Source organism: Lolium perenne, chromosome 6, assembly GCF_019359855.2.
Source record: "Lolium perenne isolate Kyuss_39 chromosome 6, Kyuss_2.0, whole genome shotgun sequence".
Taxonomy (NCBI): domain Eukaryota; kingdom Viridiplantae; phylum Streptophyta; class Magnoliopsida; order Poales; family Poaceae; genus Lolium; species Lolium perenne.
The window spans coordinates 116,779,278-116,799,739 of record NC_067249.2 but is presented as its reverse complement, the minus strand read 5'-3'; the positions used below and the strand labels follow the sequence as shown (position 1 = coordinate 116,799,739).

Sequence of the window (20,462 nt, the reverse complement as noted above, 5' to 3'; positions counted from 1 at the left end):
CTACATCAACCACATCGCCATCTACATCTGAGATGGCGGACGGCACGCCAGTCACCTACGAGGAGCTGCCTGACGAGCTCAAGAAGAGATACGACGAGATCAAGGTCACCCTCGAAGCCGACCTCATCGGCTCTTTTCAGAGAACCCGTTCCCATGGCATCAGATGGAAGGGATTCTCACCACAAGGTGCACTCGACGGGATAGACCTCTCTGCCCCGTCGGAGGAACGCACCAGGGGCCTGCGGCAGGAGATCAACTACTTGGTGGCTCACTCGCTACACTGCCACTCTGAAAACTTGGTCAACGTGTTGGAGCATCTCGCTCTGCGCGTGATCCAGGAGATCATGAGCCACCAGTACTCGCCGTCAGGACCAGCTCTCGGGACGCATCAAGGAGAGTTGCCACTCCAGTCCCGTCCACCGCTGCCATATGCGTTGGCAGCACCAGCTGAAGTGCCGGCTACACCGGCATTCGTCGTCTACAAGATCGGTGGTGACCCTAGTGACTACCAGTTCTTGGCTGAGGCGCCTAAGGAGATCCCTCAAGGATACGCGTGCACGTATGTGCCAGATTGTGGCAACTGGGCACTCTCAAACCAGGCCACAACATCAGGGACTCCGGCGAAGACAGGAGGAACGTCGCCGACGTAGCTTGAGAAGCGCACGTGGCTAACTAAGTATGCCACCCCGACGAAACTCCGAGCCCAGCTCCTGCAGCTTGGCTCGAGCTGGAAAAGCAAACATGGCTGGCTAAGTACGCCACCCCGGCGAATCTTCGTAGTGCAACTCCTACAGCCAAAGACACGGCGGATCAGATCGTACCATATCGAGAGACCAGTTCGGCATGGTGCCGAAAGAAGGGCAATCGGCTATTCCAAGCCGTACTCGACGAGTACGAGATGATCCCGCTGCCACCTAAATATCGGCTCCCCGACTTCTCCAAATTCAGTGGATCGGATGGCTCCAGCTCCATCGAGCACGTCGGCCGATATTTGGCGCAACTAGGACCGGCTTCGATGTCGGATCAGCTACGCGTGAGGCTCTTTTCACGGTCCCTCACGGGATCGGCTTTTGGATGGTACACCTCTTTGCCAAAGCAAACTCCATCCAGTCTTGGAAGCAATTGGAAGAACAATTCCATACGCAATACCATTCGAAGCTTCCGAGTCTAGCATTGCCGATCTAGCACAACTACGTCGAAGCGCGGAGAAACGGTGACAGAGTACATCCGGCGCTTCAGAATCTTAGGAACCGATGTTATTCGGTTCGTATAACCGAAAAGGAAGCGATCGAGTTGGCGTAGCTGGCCTTGCAACACAGCTCAAGGACATGGCCTCCCAAGCAGATTATCCTCGCTGGCGCACATGGTTCGAAGCTATCAGCATATGAACAGCGCCACCCGGACCTGTACCAAGACAAGTTCAAGCGTGCAGTAGTCCTGGTCGATGCAGAGGAAGACGAAGTTCCTGCGGGAGACCAAGAAGTAGCAGTGGTTGAGTGGACTCGGGGAGGAACCCCCGTGTCCTGCAAATGGGTAAAGCCACCAGGGCCGCCCAGGGGATTTGATTTTGACGTGACCAAGACTGAACAAATCTTCGACCTCCTGCTCAAGGAGAAACAGTTGACGATTCCTGAAGGTCTCAAGTTCCCCACGGCGCAAGAGCTAAACGGAAAGCCGTACTGCAAATTCCACAACTCGCTCTCCCATGCCACCAACGACTGCAGGGTGTGGCGTCAGCACATCCAAGCGGCGATAGAGAAGGGGCGTTTAATTTTCAACCAGTATGCCATGAAGGTCGACACCCAACCCTTCCCCGCCGTTAACATGGTGGAAGTCACCTACCCTGAGGGTTGCCAGCCAGGTCCCTCGTTCAGTGTCAACATGGTAGGACCTGGAAACCACTCTGGCAAAGATGGAGATGAGGGCAGCTGCTCTCATAGCAAGGACACAAAGGAGGCCGCTCCACGCGATCGGCTCCATCATGATGGCAAGCGCTACGTCACAGAGGGAGAGGTGAAGAATATAAGATATCAACGACCTCTCTCTGATCACCTCCTCAACAAATATGTGAGTCAGTATGACCAACGCCGACGGTCCAATTATGATGATGAAGGAGATCGTCTGGCTAGAGAAGCCAGAAGACATCGTCGGCATGATCGCGATGAGGAGGAGTGCGAGCGCCGTGCCACGGACAGGTCAAGGGAGCAAGATGACAACGCCAGACACTGGGACTGCCCTTTCTTCAGACACTGCTGGGATTCAGGAATGAGCAGATTGCCCACAATCGGCAATTGCCCAGAATGCAACAAGAAGAAGAAGGAGGCAGCCAACGTGTCTGTGTTCGAGCGATTAGGGCCTCTCCCGCCACAGAGCAAACGTGCTGAGTCACCTCGTTGGGCAGATCTTGAGGATTCCGAAGACGAGGGACTAGAAGAAGAAGAAGACAGGTACCACCGTCCAAGGTGGTGCCCTGACGGACTTAGCCGTTCACAGAAGCGCAGGGTTCAGTGGTTGCGCGGCCTGGAGGAAGCCGAAAGGTTATACCTGCATACGTTAAGGAAGGCACGGCCTGATCTGGCTGCAAAGGTTCAGCGAGCCCTGGATGAAGAGGGTCGTCCACGGAGAATGGAGTGGCGTCCCAAGCAAAAGAAAGCCGATGATGAAACATCGGCTGGCACAAACATGGTGCTCATCTTGCCGACAGAGCTTAGCGCTCCACGAGTCTACGATGCACTCAAGGTGGACGACAGCAGGCGCATCAAGTCAGAGGTTGGGTTGGTTTTATCCAGCCTGACCGAGTAGCAAGATTAAACCAATGAGCAAACCGTGCGAGGCTGATCCTTGTGATCGGCCCCAAAATTTTTTATGGAGGAACATTACAAAACCTTCATCGAACAAGCAATGTGGAGGCCGATTCCAGCAATCGGCCAAAATTATCCTCTGCACATATTCTGCTTGTGTTCAGCAACGATCCACTGGGCGGCGGCCACGTCAGCAGATGAAAGTCAGCATGAATCTTTGCGAAGCCGACGTACAAGAGCAGTGCCCTGACTAACCATGAAAGCCGATATCTGCAGTCATTTGGCAGATTCGGCTCGGGGGGCATATAGTCAGATGAACATGTGCAGATAAACATGTGCAAACTTGCGTGCAGTGGAACATTGGGGGCCGATTAAGGAAAAATCGGCCAAATAAAAAAAAAATTCGCACGAAGCAAAGCCGATGCGCGGCCATCGACTCTAGTACAGACCAAGACCAAGACCAAGACCTACTGGCTATCGCAAGATGTGCTCAAGGCTCACGTTTTCGCTAGGATGGTTTTCAGTTTGGTGTTTCATCTACAACATCGGCGTTCAGTGGAGGGGAGCTGATCAATGACATGTGCATCCTCGCCGGTATTCTCGCCTTGATTAAGGCTCGGGGGGCGGCTCACCCTAGAAAGATCTTTGCCCTGAAGAGCCGATCTGGCCAGAATCGGCTGGTTCTGTGTTCTAACTGAGAAGCCAGTAGCAGCTTGCCCCGAAAGTTCTTGACCCTGGGGACCCAATTTGGTTGGAATCGGCTGGTTCTACATCACAGTTACCCTGAAGAGTGGTGCTTTTGTTATAGGAGTGCCAGTCTCACCATCCAAGCTGATTCAGCGACAGTCCCAGGGTCCTTTTGAAGCTTATCAGGAACCAATGCGTTGCCAACAGTCATTGAGCTTTGTTTGAGTTGACAGCCGACGAAGTCAGAAGAGGTGAGGCTCGGGGGGCAGCAGGCTTGGTGGATGCTCTATTCAGGAGCTGATGGGGATACCATCGGCTAGACCTTCGTGGCGACCTTCTTCACAAAATGATGAGCGTTCAAGGAAGATTAGTTGGTCTGGTTGGAAGAATTCAAAGGCGTTCCGGGAGACTCTATTTTGCCCACCAGATCTCAAGATCATCAGTGAAGAATCGATGGATAGTAAAATGTGGAGGCCGGTACACGAAATCGGCCAAGAAAAGTTTTGAAACAGCCGCCGCACGTACATCGACTTTAGAGTTGCAAATGTTGTGGTCAGATATCAAGTTGCAGTCTGAATCGAGGAGTGTTTGCTTGGATATCTGTCCGATTTGGGATTTAAGTTCGGCCTTATGGGCGTGTGAGGGTGAAAAGCCGATACGTTGCTATCGGTTCTTGGTGCATTGACCTGTTTTGGCAGTCGGAGGATTCGATATTGAACAAATGGAGAATCACATTGAAAGAACAATTTTCATTGATTCGAAGAGGGATTTTTACAAGGAAGAGCCGATGGCTCTCAAAAGATCATCCGATGCCTAATGCACTACTACTACTAGCCCTATGCTACTCCCTGATCTAAGGGCCGTCGCCGCCCTCGTCGTCGCCATCGTGGCTGCCGTCGGCGCTGCTGCCGGCGGGCTCCTCGTCGCTGTTGATGAAGCCGCCGGTAGGGGCTTCATCTTCCTCGTCATCGTCGTCGTCATCCGACCAGGCCCAGCCACGGAAGCGCTTGGCCGGCGGGTATCCCGCGGAGGAGGAGTCGTCTTCCGACTCCTCCGCCTCTTCTTCCTCCTCGTCGGGGGAGAGGACTGCCTCCCATGGGAAGAGGTCGTCGTCGCCCGCCGGTACCAGCTCCCGTCGACGAGGAACTGGAGGTCCTCCTCCCCTTCGGTGAGGGGTTCGTCGTCTTCCGATTCGAGGGAGAAGTCCCAGTCCCGCGCGTCCCAATACTGCGGGCGCGGGCATCGTTGATGGCCATCAGATTGACCTCCTGCTCGGGCTCGCTGGAGGAGGAGGACTGGAAGGACAGGCTGGAGGAGGAAGAGGAATCCATGGCGGGCCAAGAAGGGTTTTTTGTTTGCCGAAGGCTACTGCGGAACAGGAGGATGAAGAAGCAAACCGCTCGACGCGGTTAAAAATAAAGGGGACGGGGAGGTTTAATGCTGTGGTGATTTCCGAGGAGGTGGTGCCAAAACTGTCAAATCGTGCAGAGAAGTTGGGAAGGTAAATTGTCATGATGAAAACTGCTGCGACGGTTTTGCTCTGCCACGACATGACCCGACGAAAGAGAAGCGTAATGATTTTGGAAATGTCATTTCCAAAACCAGGGGGGCATGTGTTATCACCAGGATTTGACCAAGTCAGAGGTGGGCCGCGACCAAGGTGGACTTGAAGATTTTATGTTGAAGAATATACGTGAATTGGCCTTGTTTAGCAAGTTTGGGCTAGTTTGCCCTTGTATCTGTAACATAGTAGGATACGTGTCGGTTAGTTAGAATTGGGCCCGTGCCCGGTTGGGACTATTCCCACGATTAGAGAGTCTACGGACTATAAATATGTATCTAGGGTTTATGGAATAAACAACAACTCACGTTCAACCCAAAACAAACCAATCTCGGCGCATCGCCAACTCCTTCGTCTCGAGGGTTTCTATCAGGTAAGCGACATGCTGCCTAGATCGCATCTTGCGATCTAGGCAGCACAAGCCCCACGTTGTTCATGCGTTGCTCGTCATCAAGCGTCTTTGATGGCGAGCAACGTAGTTATCATAGATGTGTTAGGGTTAGCATAGTTCTTCGTATAACATGCTTACGTAGTGCAACCCTTGCATGTCTAGCCGCCCTCACACCTATCTCAGGTGTGGGGGCGGCACCCCGCTTGATCCTTATTTAGTAGATCTGATCCGTTACGATTGCTCCTTGTTCTGCAAGGATTAGTTTAATATCTGCAATAGTTAGGCCTTACAAAGGGGTGGAGGATCCAGCGGCACGTAGGGTGGCATTCGCAAGCCCTAAACAGGATGTTCCGAGGATCAACTTCATGTTGGTTTTTAGGCCTTGTTTAGGATCGGCTTACGATCACCGTGCGTGGCCGCGAGGCCCAACCTGGAGTAGGATGATCCGATTATGCGGTGAAAACCCTAAATCATCGTAGATCTAATCAGCTTTATCTTGATCAAGCAGGACCACCATATGTTCGTGCACCCCGTACGAATCATGGGTGGATCGGCTCCTTGAGCCGATTCACAGGATAACCTGAGAGCCGATCGAGGCTCGGATTTAATGTTTACGTGTATGCCATGCAGGAAACTAAGCGAGGCATCCCCATCACCTTCCTGACCAGGTATAGGTCAGGTGGCACGCCCTTGCACTTCGCATCGCCGCGTGTGACCAGAAGAGCATTGCGGGCCGTCGCTCGGAGGGGTCTCAGCCAGCCGCAGCTCTAGGCTCTTCCCGGCTCTACCGTGTTGACAAGTCACTGCCCGCCGGTGGGTTTTGGCAGTCAACAGTTTGCTTGCATTATACCTGATGTGTTTTTTCCTAATAATTGTTCAGATCAATGCCCAGCAATGACAAAAGCAATACCTAAAATTTTCAAACGGACTCTACATAAGTTCTGTAGATGGCACATAATGAACAAGCATAAGGACCCGCTGAAGAAGCTTTATAAACTATTCCCTGACTTGAAGGATAAGCTGACTGCAATTTTGAACCATCCCCTAATGCCATCTGAGTTTGAAGATGCGTGGAAGGCTTTGATTGAAGAGTACAATCTGCATGATATAAATGTCATGATTAACTTATGGGCTGAAAGGAAATTGTGGATATCAGCTTACTGGAAAGAAGTTTTACGTATCGCATGACTTCAACACAAAGAAGCGAGAGCATGAACTTTGTGCTGAAAAGGGGTTTTGTCACTGAACGAGACAACCTCCACATTTTTGCTAAGCAAGTTAACAACTGCATACAGGCAAGGCATGAAGTAGAGAATGCAGAGGCGAATGCATCAACGGTGAGTGCTCGATTTCCTTTTTTATATTAATGAAAAAAATATGCTTCAATAATTTGGAAAAACATAGGATGAGAACATAAAAAAAGGAAAAAGACTATGCAGATGTTATGGAAGTTCACAACTGTTTGGTTAGGGGTTCTTCTGTACACAAAAAGTGTCATCTATTTTCGAAAAAAAAAGTATGCATATGCATGGAAGTCCACATCTGTTTAGTTCTGGGGTTCATATATATATATAAAAGTTATCTTATGTTTCATGTTCAAAGCAAATGACTTTTCCATCGACAAAAATCAAAATTGCAGGGCACAAGGAAAACAGTCACCAGGTATGGCTTCGAGGCACATGTGATGGATAAGTACACACGGGCAGTGTACTCAGTTTTCCGGGAGCGGCAATATCACAGCACAGCTTTCCGCATTAAGACTTCCCAGGATAATCCCAACATTTACCTTGTGCATCACTACAATCAGAGTAAAGAATTCGCTTGGTCAAGACATGAATTCAGAGTGCTAGCAGATGAAGTTGAAGGCCGCTATGAATGCGAATGTAAACTGTGGGAACATACAGGTAAAAAAAGCCTCTTTCAGCAATTGCTTTTGGTTGTATTACACTACAGATGCATAGAAAAAAGTAATTGTTGACACGAAAAAATAAAAAATTAACCGAGCTAATGTTAAGTTTATGCACACACAGGGTTGTTCTGCCACCATGTCATAGCTGTCTTTGAGCACCTACGCCTGGATGAGATACCAAGCAAGTATATACTCCAGAGATACACCAAAGATGCAGTGACAAACCCTGATTTCAACCGCAGAGACTACAGGACAACAACAGATGATGGGACTTCAATTGAATACAGACGAACAATCCTTTACAGTGAAGCAGTTAAAATTATAAACAAAGGATGCACTTCGGAAGCAAAACTCCAAATAGCATTATCTGCCTTCAGAGATGCCAATACAAACCTGGACAATGAGGATGCAGAGCTGGAGAATAATGAGGATGCAGAGATGGAGAATAATGAGGATGCAGAGATGGAGAACAATGAGCAGTCATCGAACCAAGAAAACACAACACGAGAAACTGGCGAGCAGAACGACATTCCTCAGACTGAGGACAATGTACATATGCAGATATACAGCCTCCACTACTTGCAATAACAAAAGGAAGCAAGACTACAGATGCTGCAAGGAGGAATGGAAAATGCAAACCCCCTGCACCTGCCCGTCCGGAACCAGAACTAGATGAATACGGGAGACCTAAAGGTACAAGAATATGCGGAACATGCAATAAAATTAATGGCCACAATTCCAGAACCTGCAAGGCAAGGCAGCTGGCTAAAAAACTCTTGGAAACACATAAGAAGGTGTATGGGCCTACGGCATCTTCAGCAAATATCAAGGTGCGCATAAGAAACTTGCTTGCTTGCCAGCACAACCCAGAGAATGATGAAGAGGAAAAGCTGGACACAGATGAGGGTGAATGCTTCGAAGATGAGACGGATGATGAAGAAGATGAGGATGAAGATATCACTGAGCAAGAAGATACACAGAAAACACCAGATGTGGAGAGAAAACTGCAAAACTTAAATAAAACGGGAGGACAAAGGAAATGCAGCGTGTGCAACCTAAGGCTAGGACACTACGCATCAACGTGCCCCTACAGGGAAAAGATACTACAACAACAGATTATTGAACGACAAAAAAGTGATGGTGCGACAGTGAAACCAAAAGGGGTGAAAGCTTGTGGTACATGCAATAAGATAAGGGGACACAACTCTAGAACTTGCGCAAGAAGGCAGCTTGAGGAACAGCTATTACACCTGCAGTCAACAGAAAATGATAGCAACACAATGGAAGATAGGAGCAAGGAGAAGAATAGGGAGAAAACACAAACTACACCAGCAGCTATAAGAAGGAGTACCAGAAAGAGGTAGACACAAAAAGGAAAAAAATAGAATAGTTCATACTGAAACAATATGTAGTTGGTTACATTGTGTAGAATAAATATACTGCTGAAGTTCACTATTTGTTCGTGCTACTGCCAGCGATCCAAATTGTAAAGAACAGGAATTTTCATAAATATCATATATTTTAAACCTCTACACAGGATGTTGTGAGAATAAATATATCGTAATTCAACTGCTAGACAGTTGTTCACGTAAAATGTTGATTAAAAAAACAGTAGGAAGTTCACAACCGATTATCCGCGAAGTTCACTATTTATGACGGTGTGAAAAAAAGTTCGTATAAAAATTAAACAGGAACACACATGCAAAAAAAGGGAGTTCAGATATCAACAGCTGCGAAGTTCTCACATACTATTCAGACGTGAAAGGTACTGAATTGTTAAAAAAAATGAACAGACAACATATAGGATTGCAAAAAAGTAAAATAGGGACATCTTCATTGTATTATAAAATGAATAAAAGGGAAGGGAAACACAAAGTAAAAAAAACATATGACTGCGAAGTTCAGATCTAGCCAACTAAGGAGTTCTCTTAAACATAAAACCTAAAAAAGAAAAATGTAGGGAAAAATAAACGATTACAATCTGATCATAGAAAAATAAAAAGAAAAATGTCCCTACAAAACTAAATTCTTCACCAATCCCTGCCACGCTTCTTCTCGGGATGTTTGAATAAGGAGAAGAAGCCCCTCTCAAACAAATCCAGCCTTCGATAAACCTCGTACGTTGCATATGCATCCCTTGCAGCATATTCCAAATGCTTAGGCGGTAGAGGCGGCGGATTAGCCCACATCCTGTGCTCTGCCCTTCCAAAACCATCCTTCATCTCAAAATAGATTGGATCTATAATAGCTCCAGCAACATCCTTCATGCCTTGAAGTTTCTTCTTTTTGTCCGGATCTCTCCATATTTCCTGGATATCCTTCAGATTATGAACATAGTGATTTGAACGTGAGAGAACTTTGCAGTCTTCTGTAGTGCAAAAACCAGCAAAAATGTACCTAAAGCCATGAAGAAACTCAACCAAACTTTCACTCCTCTCATCAGCATGGCATATGTGGTACACAAGAACATCGGTGCCAACACATAGCTGGATCACAGCAGCTTTCTTCGGATTGAAATAGGTACCACTGAGTCTATCATACTCAACATCAAGACCAACAATCTTCCTAGCAGAAGAATCGAGGGAAGCTTCAGCATTGGTGATCCACTCCTCAACACTAGCTGCTGAATTCGTGTACAAAACCTTCATAGTGGTTGTGCCATGGCAGGGGAATGTGTACTCGTGGGAAAAAGGAGCGTTTGCCATGCAAATCGGTGGACAGAAGAAAAGAAAGAAGAAGCAATCGGTAATTCACGTGCACCGAGCCAGAAAAGAAAAGACCTGTATTTATAGATTGAGATGTAACAAACACGTCGTGATCCACGAATTCAGGAAACAAACAGTATATATCCAAAACAAATAAATAGAACACCCGATAGAGATAACAAGAAAACAAAAATTCTGCGGGATAACAAAACAAAAAGGATCTTATCCGGGTCCGGGGTGAGTTAACATGCAGCTAATGCCAACGATCCAAATTGTAAAGAACAGGAATTTTCATAAAATATCATTTATTTTAAACCTCTACACAGGATGTTGTGAGAATAAATATATCGTAATTCAACTGCTAGACAGTTGTTCACGTAAAATGTTGATTAAAAAAACAGTAGGAAGTTCACAACCGATTATCCGCGAAGTTCACTATTTATGACGGTGTGAAAAAAGTTCGTAAGAAAATTAAACAGAAACACACATGCAAAAAAGGGAGTTCAGGTATCAACAGCTGCGAAGTTCTCACATATTATTCAGACGTGAAAGGTACTAAATTGTTAAAAAAAAATGAATAGACAACATATAGGATTGCAAAAAAAAGTAAATAGGGACATCTTCATTGTATTATAAAATGAATAAAAGGGAAGGGAAACACAAAGTAAAAAGAAATTTATGACTGCGAAGTTCAGATCTAACCAACTAAGGAGTTCTCTTAAACATAAAACCTAAAGAAAAATGTAGGTAAAGTAAACGATTACAATCTGATCATAGAAAAAATAAAAATAAAAATGTCCCTACAAAACTAAAATCTTCACCAATCCCTGCCACGCTTCTTCTCGGGATGTTTGAATAAGGAGAAGAAGCCCCTCTCAAACACATCCAGCCTCCGAAAAACCTCATACGTTGCATATGCATCCCGTGCAGCATATTCCAAATGCTTAGGCGGTAGAGGCGGCGGATCAGCCCACATCCTGTGCTCTGCCCTTCCAAAACCATCCTTCATCTCAAAATAGATTGGATCTATAATAGCTCCAGCAACATCCTTCAGTCCTTGAGTTCTCTTCCTGTTGTCCGGATCTCTCCATATTGTCTGGATATCCTTCACATTATGAACATAGTACTTTGAACGTGACAGAATGGTGCGGTCTTCTGCGACGCAAAACCCAGCAAAAGTGTACCTATAGCCATGAAAGAAATCATACAACTTTTCACTCCTCTCATCAGCATGGCATATGTGGTACACAAGAACATCAGTGCCAACACATAGCTGGATCACAACAGCTTTCTTCAGATTGAAATAGGTTCCACTGAGTTTATCATACTCAACATCAAGACCAACAATCTTCCTAGCAGAAGAATCTAGGGAAGCTTCAGCATTGGTGATCCACTCCTCAACACTAGCTGCTGCATTCGTGTACAGAACCTTCATAGTGGTTGTGCCATGGCAGGGGAATGTGTACTCATGGGAAAAAGGAGGGTTTGCCGTGCAATCGGTGAAACAGAGAAAACCCACAGAAAAAGAAAAAAGAAAGGAAGAAGAATCGGTGATTCATATGCACCGAAACACAGAGGAAAAAAGACATGTATTTATAGTTCCAGAAATGTAACAACAGACGTCGTGATCCACAAATTCAGGGAACAACCAATACATATCCAGTCAAACAAAAAAGAAACAGCCGAGAGATAACCACAATAAAACAAAAAAATCCTGCGGGATAACAAACAAAAAGGATCTTATCCGGGGCCAGTTGTGAGTTCACGTGCAAGCACAAACCAAACATAAAAAGACTACAAAGAAGTTCACGTGATAACAGTGCAGACGTTCGCACATAGTAAAAACACTGAAATAAATAAAAAACTGTTCCGCACCAACCAACCCACCCCCACCCACCAAACCACGACCAACCAACCAAAAACCACCACTCGGCGCAAACAAACTCAACCACTGCCTGGTGTTCCGCCGGAAGAAGCATCCCACAGAGGAGTCGAAGGAAAAGCAAAAGGGAGAACAAGAACAGAGAAAAGAAGAAGAGGAGAAGTCTAGCAAGATCTACAAAAAAGGAATCCAGGATAAGAAAAGCGAAGGGATTACCTAACAAAAGAAGGTGCATCTAACCCATCCCCATCCCATCTACTCATTGAATCGCACTGCATTTTCCTCTCTTTCATCCTTCATGGCCGTGGTTTTGAATCTAGACTAGTATAAAAAACAAGATCTAACAACTTAACAAAAAAATACCTTACGGATTACTTAAAAAATGGTTTGCATACGATAGATCTATCAAAAAGAATCAAAATAAAAATATGTTAGGCAGAGTGGAGGGGCGGGGGGGGGAATAGACACTGATGAACAAGAAGAGGAGTTCAGATAAGAACTCCCGAGAAGCTCACTTGTGAAAAGAAATGGAAAACAATATACAAAAAATAAATAAGTTGGAGGGTTTTTAAATCTACAAACATGTATCCAGCCGGCATTAGTATACTGTGTTTGGGAAACTTAAAAAATATATAATAAAAGAAGTTGGAGTTTAAAATGTAGACAAAAGAATAACATAAAAACATGCAAACTAGAAGTGGAAGTTCAGTTCAAAAAAGTGCAGAGGTCCTGTTAGTCTAAAATATGTTTTATGTTGGAATCTTGTGACAGGAATGGCTGCTGGTCCATCGTACGTCATCCTCAGCGACAGCGAAAGCGATGAAGAGACCTGTAAAAGAGGTAAAAAAAGATAGAAATGCTTTCAAAAATACTTTATGGAACTAAAAATGTGCTTATTTTTTTATGCAGGTCCAACTATTCATGGATTTGAAATCTTTGACAAGCACTGCCACTTCGGAAATGAAGTTGAAATGACCAAGGAAAATCTGGATCAACTCAAAAAGCAAGTACTTGACTACAAGCCAACAATCCCATATTATGTATGCAAGATGGGGAAGACAACGAACAACCTCACGAGGGGCAAAATGGTAATACCAAAACGCCAACTTACAAAACTTAATTTCGTACACTACCTGTATTACATATGATGTTTTGGCTGAACCAACATGTATTACTAACTTTATTACAGTCTTCCGATATTTAAATGTTTCCTGAAGTCCAGATAAAAGAAACAGTGAAGTTCACTTACAGCAAAACACAGAAAAATGTTTCATGTTGACTTTGATACCTGTTAACTAGCATACTGAGATCAGTTGTTACATGGCTATGATATTCACTTTCATGTGTTTTTATGCAGACTTTCGATAAGGAATACACTGAAGAACACCTAAAGAATTATCTAACGGAGCCAACAACAATTCCAATAACCTCCAACACAAATGCCTGGGTTGGTACACGGGTAAGGATAAACAAGGTTGCAACTGGAAATGCAGTGATGACAACAAATTGGCCAGATGTAGTCATGGGTGCAGAAATAAAAGATGGAGATATCTGCATGTTCTGCTTCTACGACGGAACAAGAGAACTCGGCTGCTTCGTGACACGTCTTAGCAACTGAGTCTGAAAAACTTACTATGAAAATAAAATTATGTACCAGTTTACTTTATTGAACCTTATGTTTTGTATAAGCACACCGAGAACAATTATGGTTGTTTCAGTATTGTTGATGTAATAAGAATGCTTGCTTATGAAGAAGTTCACATAGAGTGAGTACGAAGTTCGCTTATGAATGAAAAAACATTAGCAAGTTTATATTCACGAAAGTTCCTACATGAAAAATCATTTCTGACTATACAGGAATAAAAATAGTAAGGTTTGCATTGAGAAAAACGAATGGATATGGGAATACTTTTACACACATAACTGACAAAAAATGAAGTTCACACTATGATGACAGAGAAGTTCACTAATAACAAAATACATCACAAATTTTGTACAGTTCGCTGTTTTGAAAAAGAAACAACATATCCTCACTAAATTAAATCTGTATCCTGAATTCAATCACATAAATGAGAAGTTCAGTTCATTAACACAAACAATATAAAAATGTTGAATTTCCTATCAACTACTAATTGCGAAAAAATTGAATCAGATCATCATCATGCAGATCCCAATGATTGCTGGGTTGTCTGCGAACCTAGACCAATAAGCAGCATCAGATCTTTCAACATACTAGGCCACTCCTCCACCAGAATTTCATTCTTGGGATGAAATATGAGCTGATACATGTACTCAGCTTTCCAATCCTCAACGCGCCGCTGGTAGACAATCAGGAATGCAAAAAAAAAAACATAAGAAAAACAGTAAAAAAAAAAGACAAAGAGCTATACAGCGAAAAAACACAGCACTACACTTACATCCTGGTTTTTTATATTATCAGCAATCTTATCACCACCGTATGCAGCACAAATTCTTAGAGCATAGAAACCACACTCATTAACCCCTTGTGCCGGAGTCTTTGGATATGAACACCTGTCAGCAACAACATCCCACTGTATATTACCATTATGTTTGTTAAATTCTGCAACACCATACACCTGTTTTATCAGGGCCACCATCCTATTAATCTGCAAAAACAAAAAAAAAGTGAATGGTTTCAGCAGTTTAAAAACAAAAAGGAATAAAAAACTGGGAAGTTCACATAGTAATGACATATCAGTTCACACACTACTATGGATAGTTTCAGCAGTTTAAAAAACATATAAAAAACTAGGAAGTTCACATTGTACTAACATATCAAATTAACACACACAGTCAGATGGTTTCAGCAGTTTAAAAAAATATAAAAATAGCTAGGAAGTTCATATTGAATGGTTGCAGTACAGACAAAAGAGTTTTAATGGTTGCAGTAGTACACATAAAAGAAAACGCTGGGAAGTTCACATTATATTAACAAATGAGTTAAGATAAAAAAAAGTAAAAATGATAGCAGTGAAAAAGTAAATAAACAAATGATGAAAAGAAAATCACATACGATCTCAACACGATCCTCGTGATGCCGACTACTTGAAGTATGTGCCAGACCAGTATACCTCCTAGTGTCAAGGATGTCCAACGTACCAGTGTACTTGTTCATAACATAAACAGAGTGATGATCATGCATGAAATGAGGGATGATGATCTGTTCAGCAACAACCCAAATTAACAAAAAGGAAGTACGCACGTGAAAAACAAAAAAAATAGCAATTTCACTAAAGCAAATATATGAAAGAGGTTCAGATTAAAAAGCATACCAACTTTGCTTTCAGCAAAGTTTCATTAGGCCGAACATAACGCTTGAACATTTTAGCAGCAGACTTCACATCAAAAGGTTGTCTCGGTAATGGATTACCATTGCTGTCCCTTAACTTGAATGGTGCAAAGTCAAGCAAGTACTGCACAAAAACACAAAGGAAAAACACAACCAAAAAAAGAAAACTATACAAAGTAAGTATATGCATACAAAGGTATATCTGAAAAATAAATTTTCAATGTTTGAAAAAACCTACAGGGATAGTATGAGGTGACATCAAAACACGGGAGCCAGATTCAAAAATATATTTCATCCCTGGATCATCCTTCCAGTAATTGATGATACAATCCATCATGTCGGAATCCAACATTTCACAGCGGCCAAACAGTTTATACATGTAATTGGCATCAATTAAAACAGGATCATCAAAAGCATTGCAGAACTTCACCAGGGGGGCACTGCAAACACATTAAAAAAGAAAAAAATATATATATAAGACTAGGGAAGTTCACTTAGCATATAAAAAAATGAAACTCTCCTAAACACAAAAAAAATAAAAAGAACTAGGGAAGTTCACTTAGCACAGTACATGAAGTTCATATGCCACAAAAAAATAGAAACTAAGTAGTAAACGAAAAACATACCTTCCATGAGCTTTGATGTACTCCTTACTTAGAATTAACTCCATCATCTGCTTGGCCTTGGATAAATGAGGAAACACATATGGTACAAAGTTTGGGACTTCTTCCCTGAACTTATTGGACAATTTAGTAGGCCTTTTATTCGAAAGAACCAGATTTTTAGCACTAGACTGCCTGGGCTTCTGAGTTTCAAAATCATCACTGCTAGTCGGAGAACAGCGCCGAACATCCTTTGTAATGGGCTTCGCAGTAAGCTTCTTACCAAGTTGAGTGACAAAGTCATCAGAATCATCATCGTCGTCGAGCAAAACTACATCAGCCTTCCCCTTCTGTGCAGTGTCAGGAACCTTATTCCTAGAAGATTTTCTGGTATTGGAATGCAGCCTCTGGATAATCTTCTTTGACTTGCTTACAAGACTATCAAAATTCTCTTCAGGAATAATCTGAACTTCTGGTGTGAATGACTGAGTCTCGAAAAGTGAGAAATTATCTTCCTCGATACCAAGAGATGGACCTGCATGAGAAGTATACAAAACCAGGAAGTTCACTTCTGAATAAAAAAACAAAAAGTAACAAAAACAGTGCAGTCCAAAAAACATGTGTTATAGAGCATAGCCAGCGATATATTTTGCGAAAATGTAAAAATCATACCAGGATCAACACCTAAAACATCTTTCAGATCGATATTGAAATCTCCACCTGTCAGCCAGCTATATAACATGGTCATCCTAATGTTTAGAATATCTTTTTGACTGAACAAGCACATGCTTTCGCCATCATAAGACTGGAGGATCTGTAGCATGAAGAACCCACAATCATGGCTGCAAAAAAAACAAAAAAAGAATAAGAATAAAAGAAAACAATTGTAGTAGTCAAAAAAAAACCTGAAGTCAATGTATACATAATAAAGAGCAAAAAACAGAAAGGGGAAAAAAACGCTTCTGCAGATTCACATGCCTTGGAGAATTAACATAGTGAAGCTTGAAGTGGTCGATGGATTTTGGATGAAAATGATCACCCTTTGAATTCCCTGCTAACGACCATAACTTCTTGATACCAGATGCCATTGTATGTAACAGCTTCTTACCATCTGGATCATTTATATCGCGTAAGGAATCAAGCAATTCAAAACGCTCTTTCTCAAGGTTCAAAGCAACAACACAGAAGTGACCAGGAGCTTGTGGTGCACATGGATCAGGAGGATCAAAGGTACCAAAAAGAATCTGCCATTAAAATGATAAAAATAAAAAAAGGACAGGTTAGAAGTATGAAAGGTACACTATTTCCTGAAAAAAGAAATCACATTTAACTTTACTACTGAGTTATTTTAATAACATGTACAACAGGGGAGGAAAAAAAGGTAGGAAGTCCACATGCCATAATTAGTGAAGTTCAGATGTATAGAAAAGAAGAAAAAAGACAACAGTCAGTACCACTTTCTTGTGGTCCAAACGTTCCGGAGCATCGACGCTGAAAATATTACGAACAAGCCGAGAACTCAGATTTCTTTCAAATATCTGCCTCTGCAAACATGACAATGAAACACAAAAAAGGTGAAAACATAAAGGAGAAAAAAATAAGCACCTACATTAACAAAAAAAACTAAAAAATGATAAAAAGAACGGAGAAATAACTTACAGAACAATTGTATGGCACCACCATTTTATCAGAATTCTTGTACTTCTGACCAAGCAAGTATATTCCAACAGAAACAATTAGAGAACAAAGAAAACCGTTGGGTTTAAAAGCATCAGCAATTTGTCCGACCGTGCAATCACATTGATCATTCCTGAAAAGGGTCTTCTTACTGCAGAAAAAACACAAAAATAGAGGACAAAACAAATATTTAATAAAAATAAAAAACAAAACAAAAAAGAAAAAGAAAAAAGCCTAAAAAACAGATAGAACCTTCTTATGGGATCTTTCCTCAACTTGCAAACGCTTTCATATACTTCTTTGATTTTAATCATCATAGGTTGAAGAGACAGTGGAGGCGTCGAACATAAACTCGAGTCTGCAAAAAATAAGAAAATACAGACAAAATGTAAGAACAAAAAGGAAGTTCAGATGATGATATTCCAGAAGTTCACATATTCAAATAACGTGGTGCAGAAACTGGAATGTCCAGAAGACCCACAGTTCATCAATGAAGGCTACCATCAAAAAATACACACACACGATATCGCTCCCCCCCGGTCAGTCATATACATGCAGAAAATGAAAAACTACGACATGAACTCATGCCGCATTACATAGCATTAGAAAGTGTCTTACATGGAACATGATGCCAAACAGCGAAAAACAAAATACATATACAAAAGCACCCCACCACACCCCTCCCCCCATAAAAGAACCAAAAAAAAGGGAAAAAGGTTTTAGATAGAGATATATGAGGAGTAAACATAAAGAATAAAAAGGCGGGCTAGCATTAGGGGAGGGTGTGTGGGGTAGGAGAACTGTATGTTCCCCATTCAGATATCCTTGCCTAAGTCTTGCGGGGATTCTTCAATAGAAGCGCTCAAGTCATCTGTTGATTCTTCAAAGATCGAGCTCGACTGCTCAATCGAATCAGAGGCATCGCGTCCATGGTTATCTCCAGCCTGAAACTCATTATTGTCATCATCATCAGCACCAGTGCTGCGCTCTATATTGGCTTCAGTACCCGGCAGTTCTCCCCGTGCGTGTACAACACCTACTTCCTCACGACCATGCGCAACAACAGACTTACAATCCATAGCAGCTGGTAATACACCAACATCATCAGCAACCTCAGCACATGTTTCGGAAACAACTGCACCAATGCCATGTAGTTGGGCAGCATCCTTCGCATCATTTCCATCCTGACATGTTACAAGATCTTCAGGAATTGAGAAACCTTTTCCAGCAACTGCGCCTTCTTCAGCATGGTGTTCAGCATCTTTGTCTCCATCAGAATGTACAACTATCTCAGGAAATAAATTCCCCTTTCCAACAGAGTCTTCCTCAGAATAATGATCAGCAACTTTGTCACAGGCACCACCAGAATTACCATCACTGTCATCTAAAGGAGGAGTTACAGGGGTTGCCGGATGGACAAAATTATGCTTGACATAATAACGGTCAACAGATGAATTGTCATCACTGTCATCTGGAAGACCACCCTTCTCAACACACTTTTCATTTACCTACCAACAAAAAAAAAACAGAAGTTCAGATGGAGAAGATGGAGTAGTTCATATACACAAACAAACAAAACAAAAGCCCAACTATAAAAAAAATAAAAAAATAAATTGCAAAACACAAAAAAAATACCTCAGCTAAAGGAGGTGATTTATCAAAAACTACATCTTCAACATGATCATCAGAAAAAGCTGGAGGACATTGAGGGGTTGGCGGACGAACAAACCCATCATTCACAGGTGCATCATCACCATCTCCTGAATTCTGAGGTGCATTTTCCTCAGCAATCCTAGCATCTTCCTGCAAAAAATAAGAGGATAACAAAAAAGAAAAAGGTAAGGAAGTTCACATGAAAAAAACACAAAAGTTCACATATATGTAATAGCACAAAACAAGAGATAAAAAAAGGAAGTTCACATAAAAAGGGATGGACATAAGTTCAAGAAGGACTAATTATACCTCAGCTTCAGCAGCTGACTGACCAAGTCCTGCATCAACATCTTCAACAGAAGAAGAAATATTCTTCTGAACATTACTTTCAACACTATTATTGCCTGATACATTTGCACGGCTCTCATACTGCTTGCATAAAGAGTCCTGATTCATACCAAAATCAAGAAAACCTGTGCGCATTAGAGACAAAGCCCCCCTCAAGCTATCAAGGAGCGATGTTTCACGCTTTGACTGCTCATCCAGTGCTTCAACACTGGGGAAATTACCATCAGCAAGCCGACCTTGAAATTGTTTCAGACGATCAGCTGTAGTCGGAATCGTACAAGATAGATACTCAACTTTCTGCAACAGTGATCCAATCTCATCAATAACACCAGCAGAAGGCATCCCAGCACTAGTTGAAGCAGACTGGTGCTTGTCTTTCGTGTTGACATTAGCAATTTGTGAAATTGGAATCTCGCAATGACCTCCAGCAGGATGTTCATTGGCATTACCAGCATCAGGCTCACTACAATAGGTGCCCTCATTAAGATGAACAATTAAATCTTCAACACGATACCGATATGAATAAGCAATTTGGTTGCGGCCTTTCCACTGCATTGTAATACAGGAGTTCACTTAGCAGATAATATGAAGTTCAGATGATACATAAAAGTAAAAAATATATACAAAACTAGGTAAGTTCACTTGGATATAAAAAGTAAAACTGATAAGCCACATAAAACATTAAAAAAAAGACTTCGGAAGTTCACTTGCGACGTAGTATGAAGATCAGATGCCACATAAAAAAGGGTTACAGTTTGAAAAAACTAACCACAATTCTGCCAAACTTGTACTTCATCAACTCTGGTCCACCATTCTTTTCAATGTCCATTTTGTAAATAGCCTTCAGCGGTTTCTCATGTAGAAAGTTTGCGCGAGGAGTTCGAGTATGCATGACAGAATGTGGTGGTAGAAAGATGCTGTCAAGATACATAACAG

General features: G+C 42.7%; 2 protein-coding genes across 2 annotated transcripts; both read right to left on the bottom strand.

The window, feature by feature from the left end:
- Positions 1 to 9,379: 9,379 nt before the first annotated feature.
- LOC127323144 (uncharacterized) lies at positions 9,380 to 9,997 on the bottom strand. The gene has a single exon (XM_051351331.1). It carries the CDS (start codon positions 9,995 to 9,997, stop codon positions 9,380 to 9,382), a length of 618 nt encoding a protein of 205 aa, XP_051207291.1.
- An 874-nt stretch (positions 9,998 to 10,871) lies between these two features.
- Positions 10,872 to 11,489, bottom strand: LOC127323143 (uncharacterized). The gene has a single exon (XM_051351330.1). The coding sequence runs from the start codon at positions 11,487 to 11,489 to the stop codon at positions 10,872 to 10,874; it is 618 nt and encodes a 205-aa protein (XP_051207290.1).
- Positions 11,490 to 20,462: the final 8,973 nt, after the last annotated feature.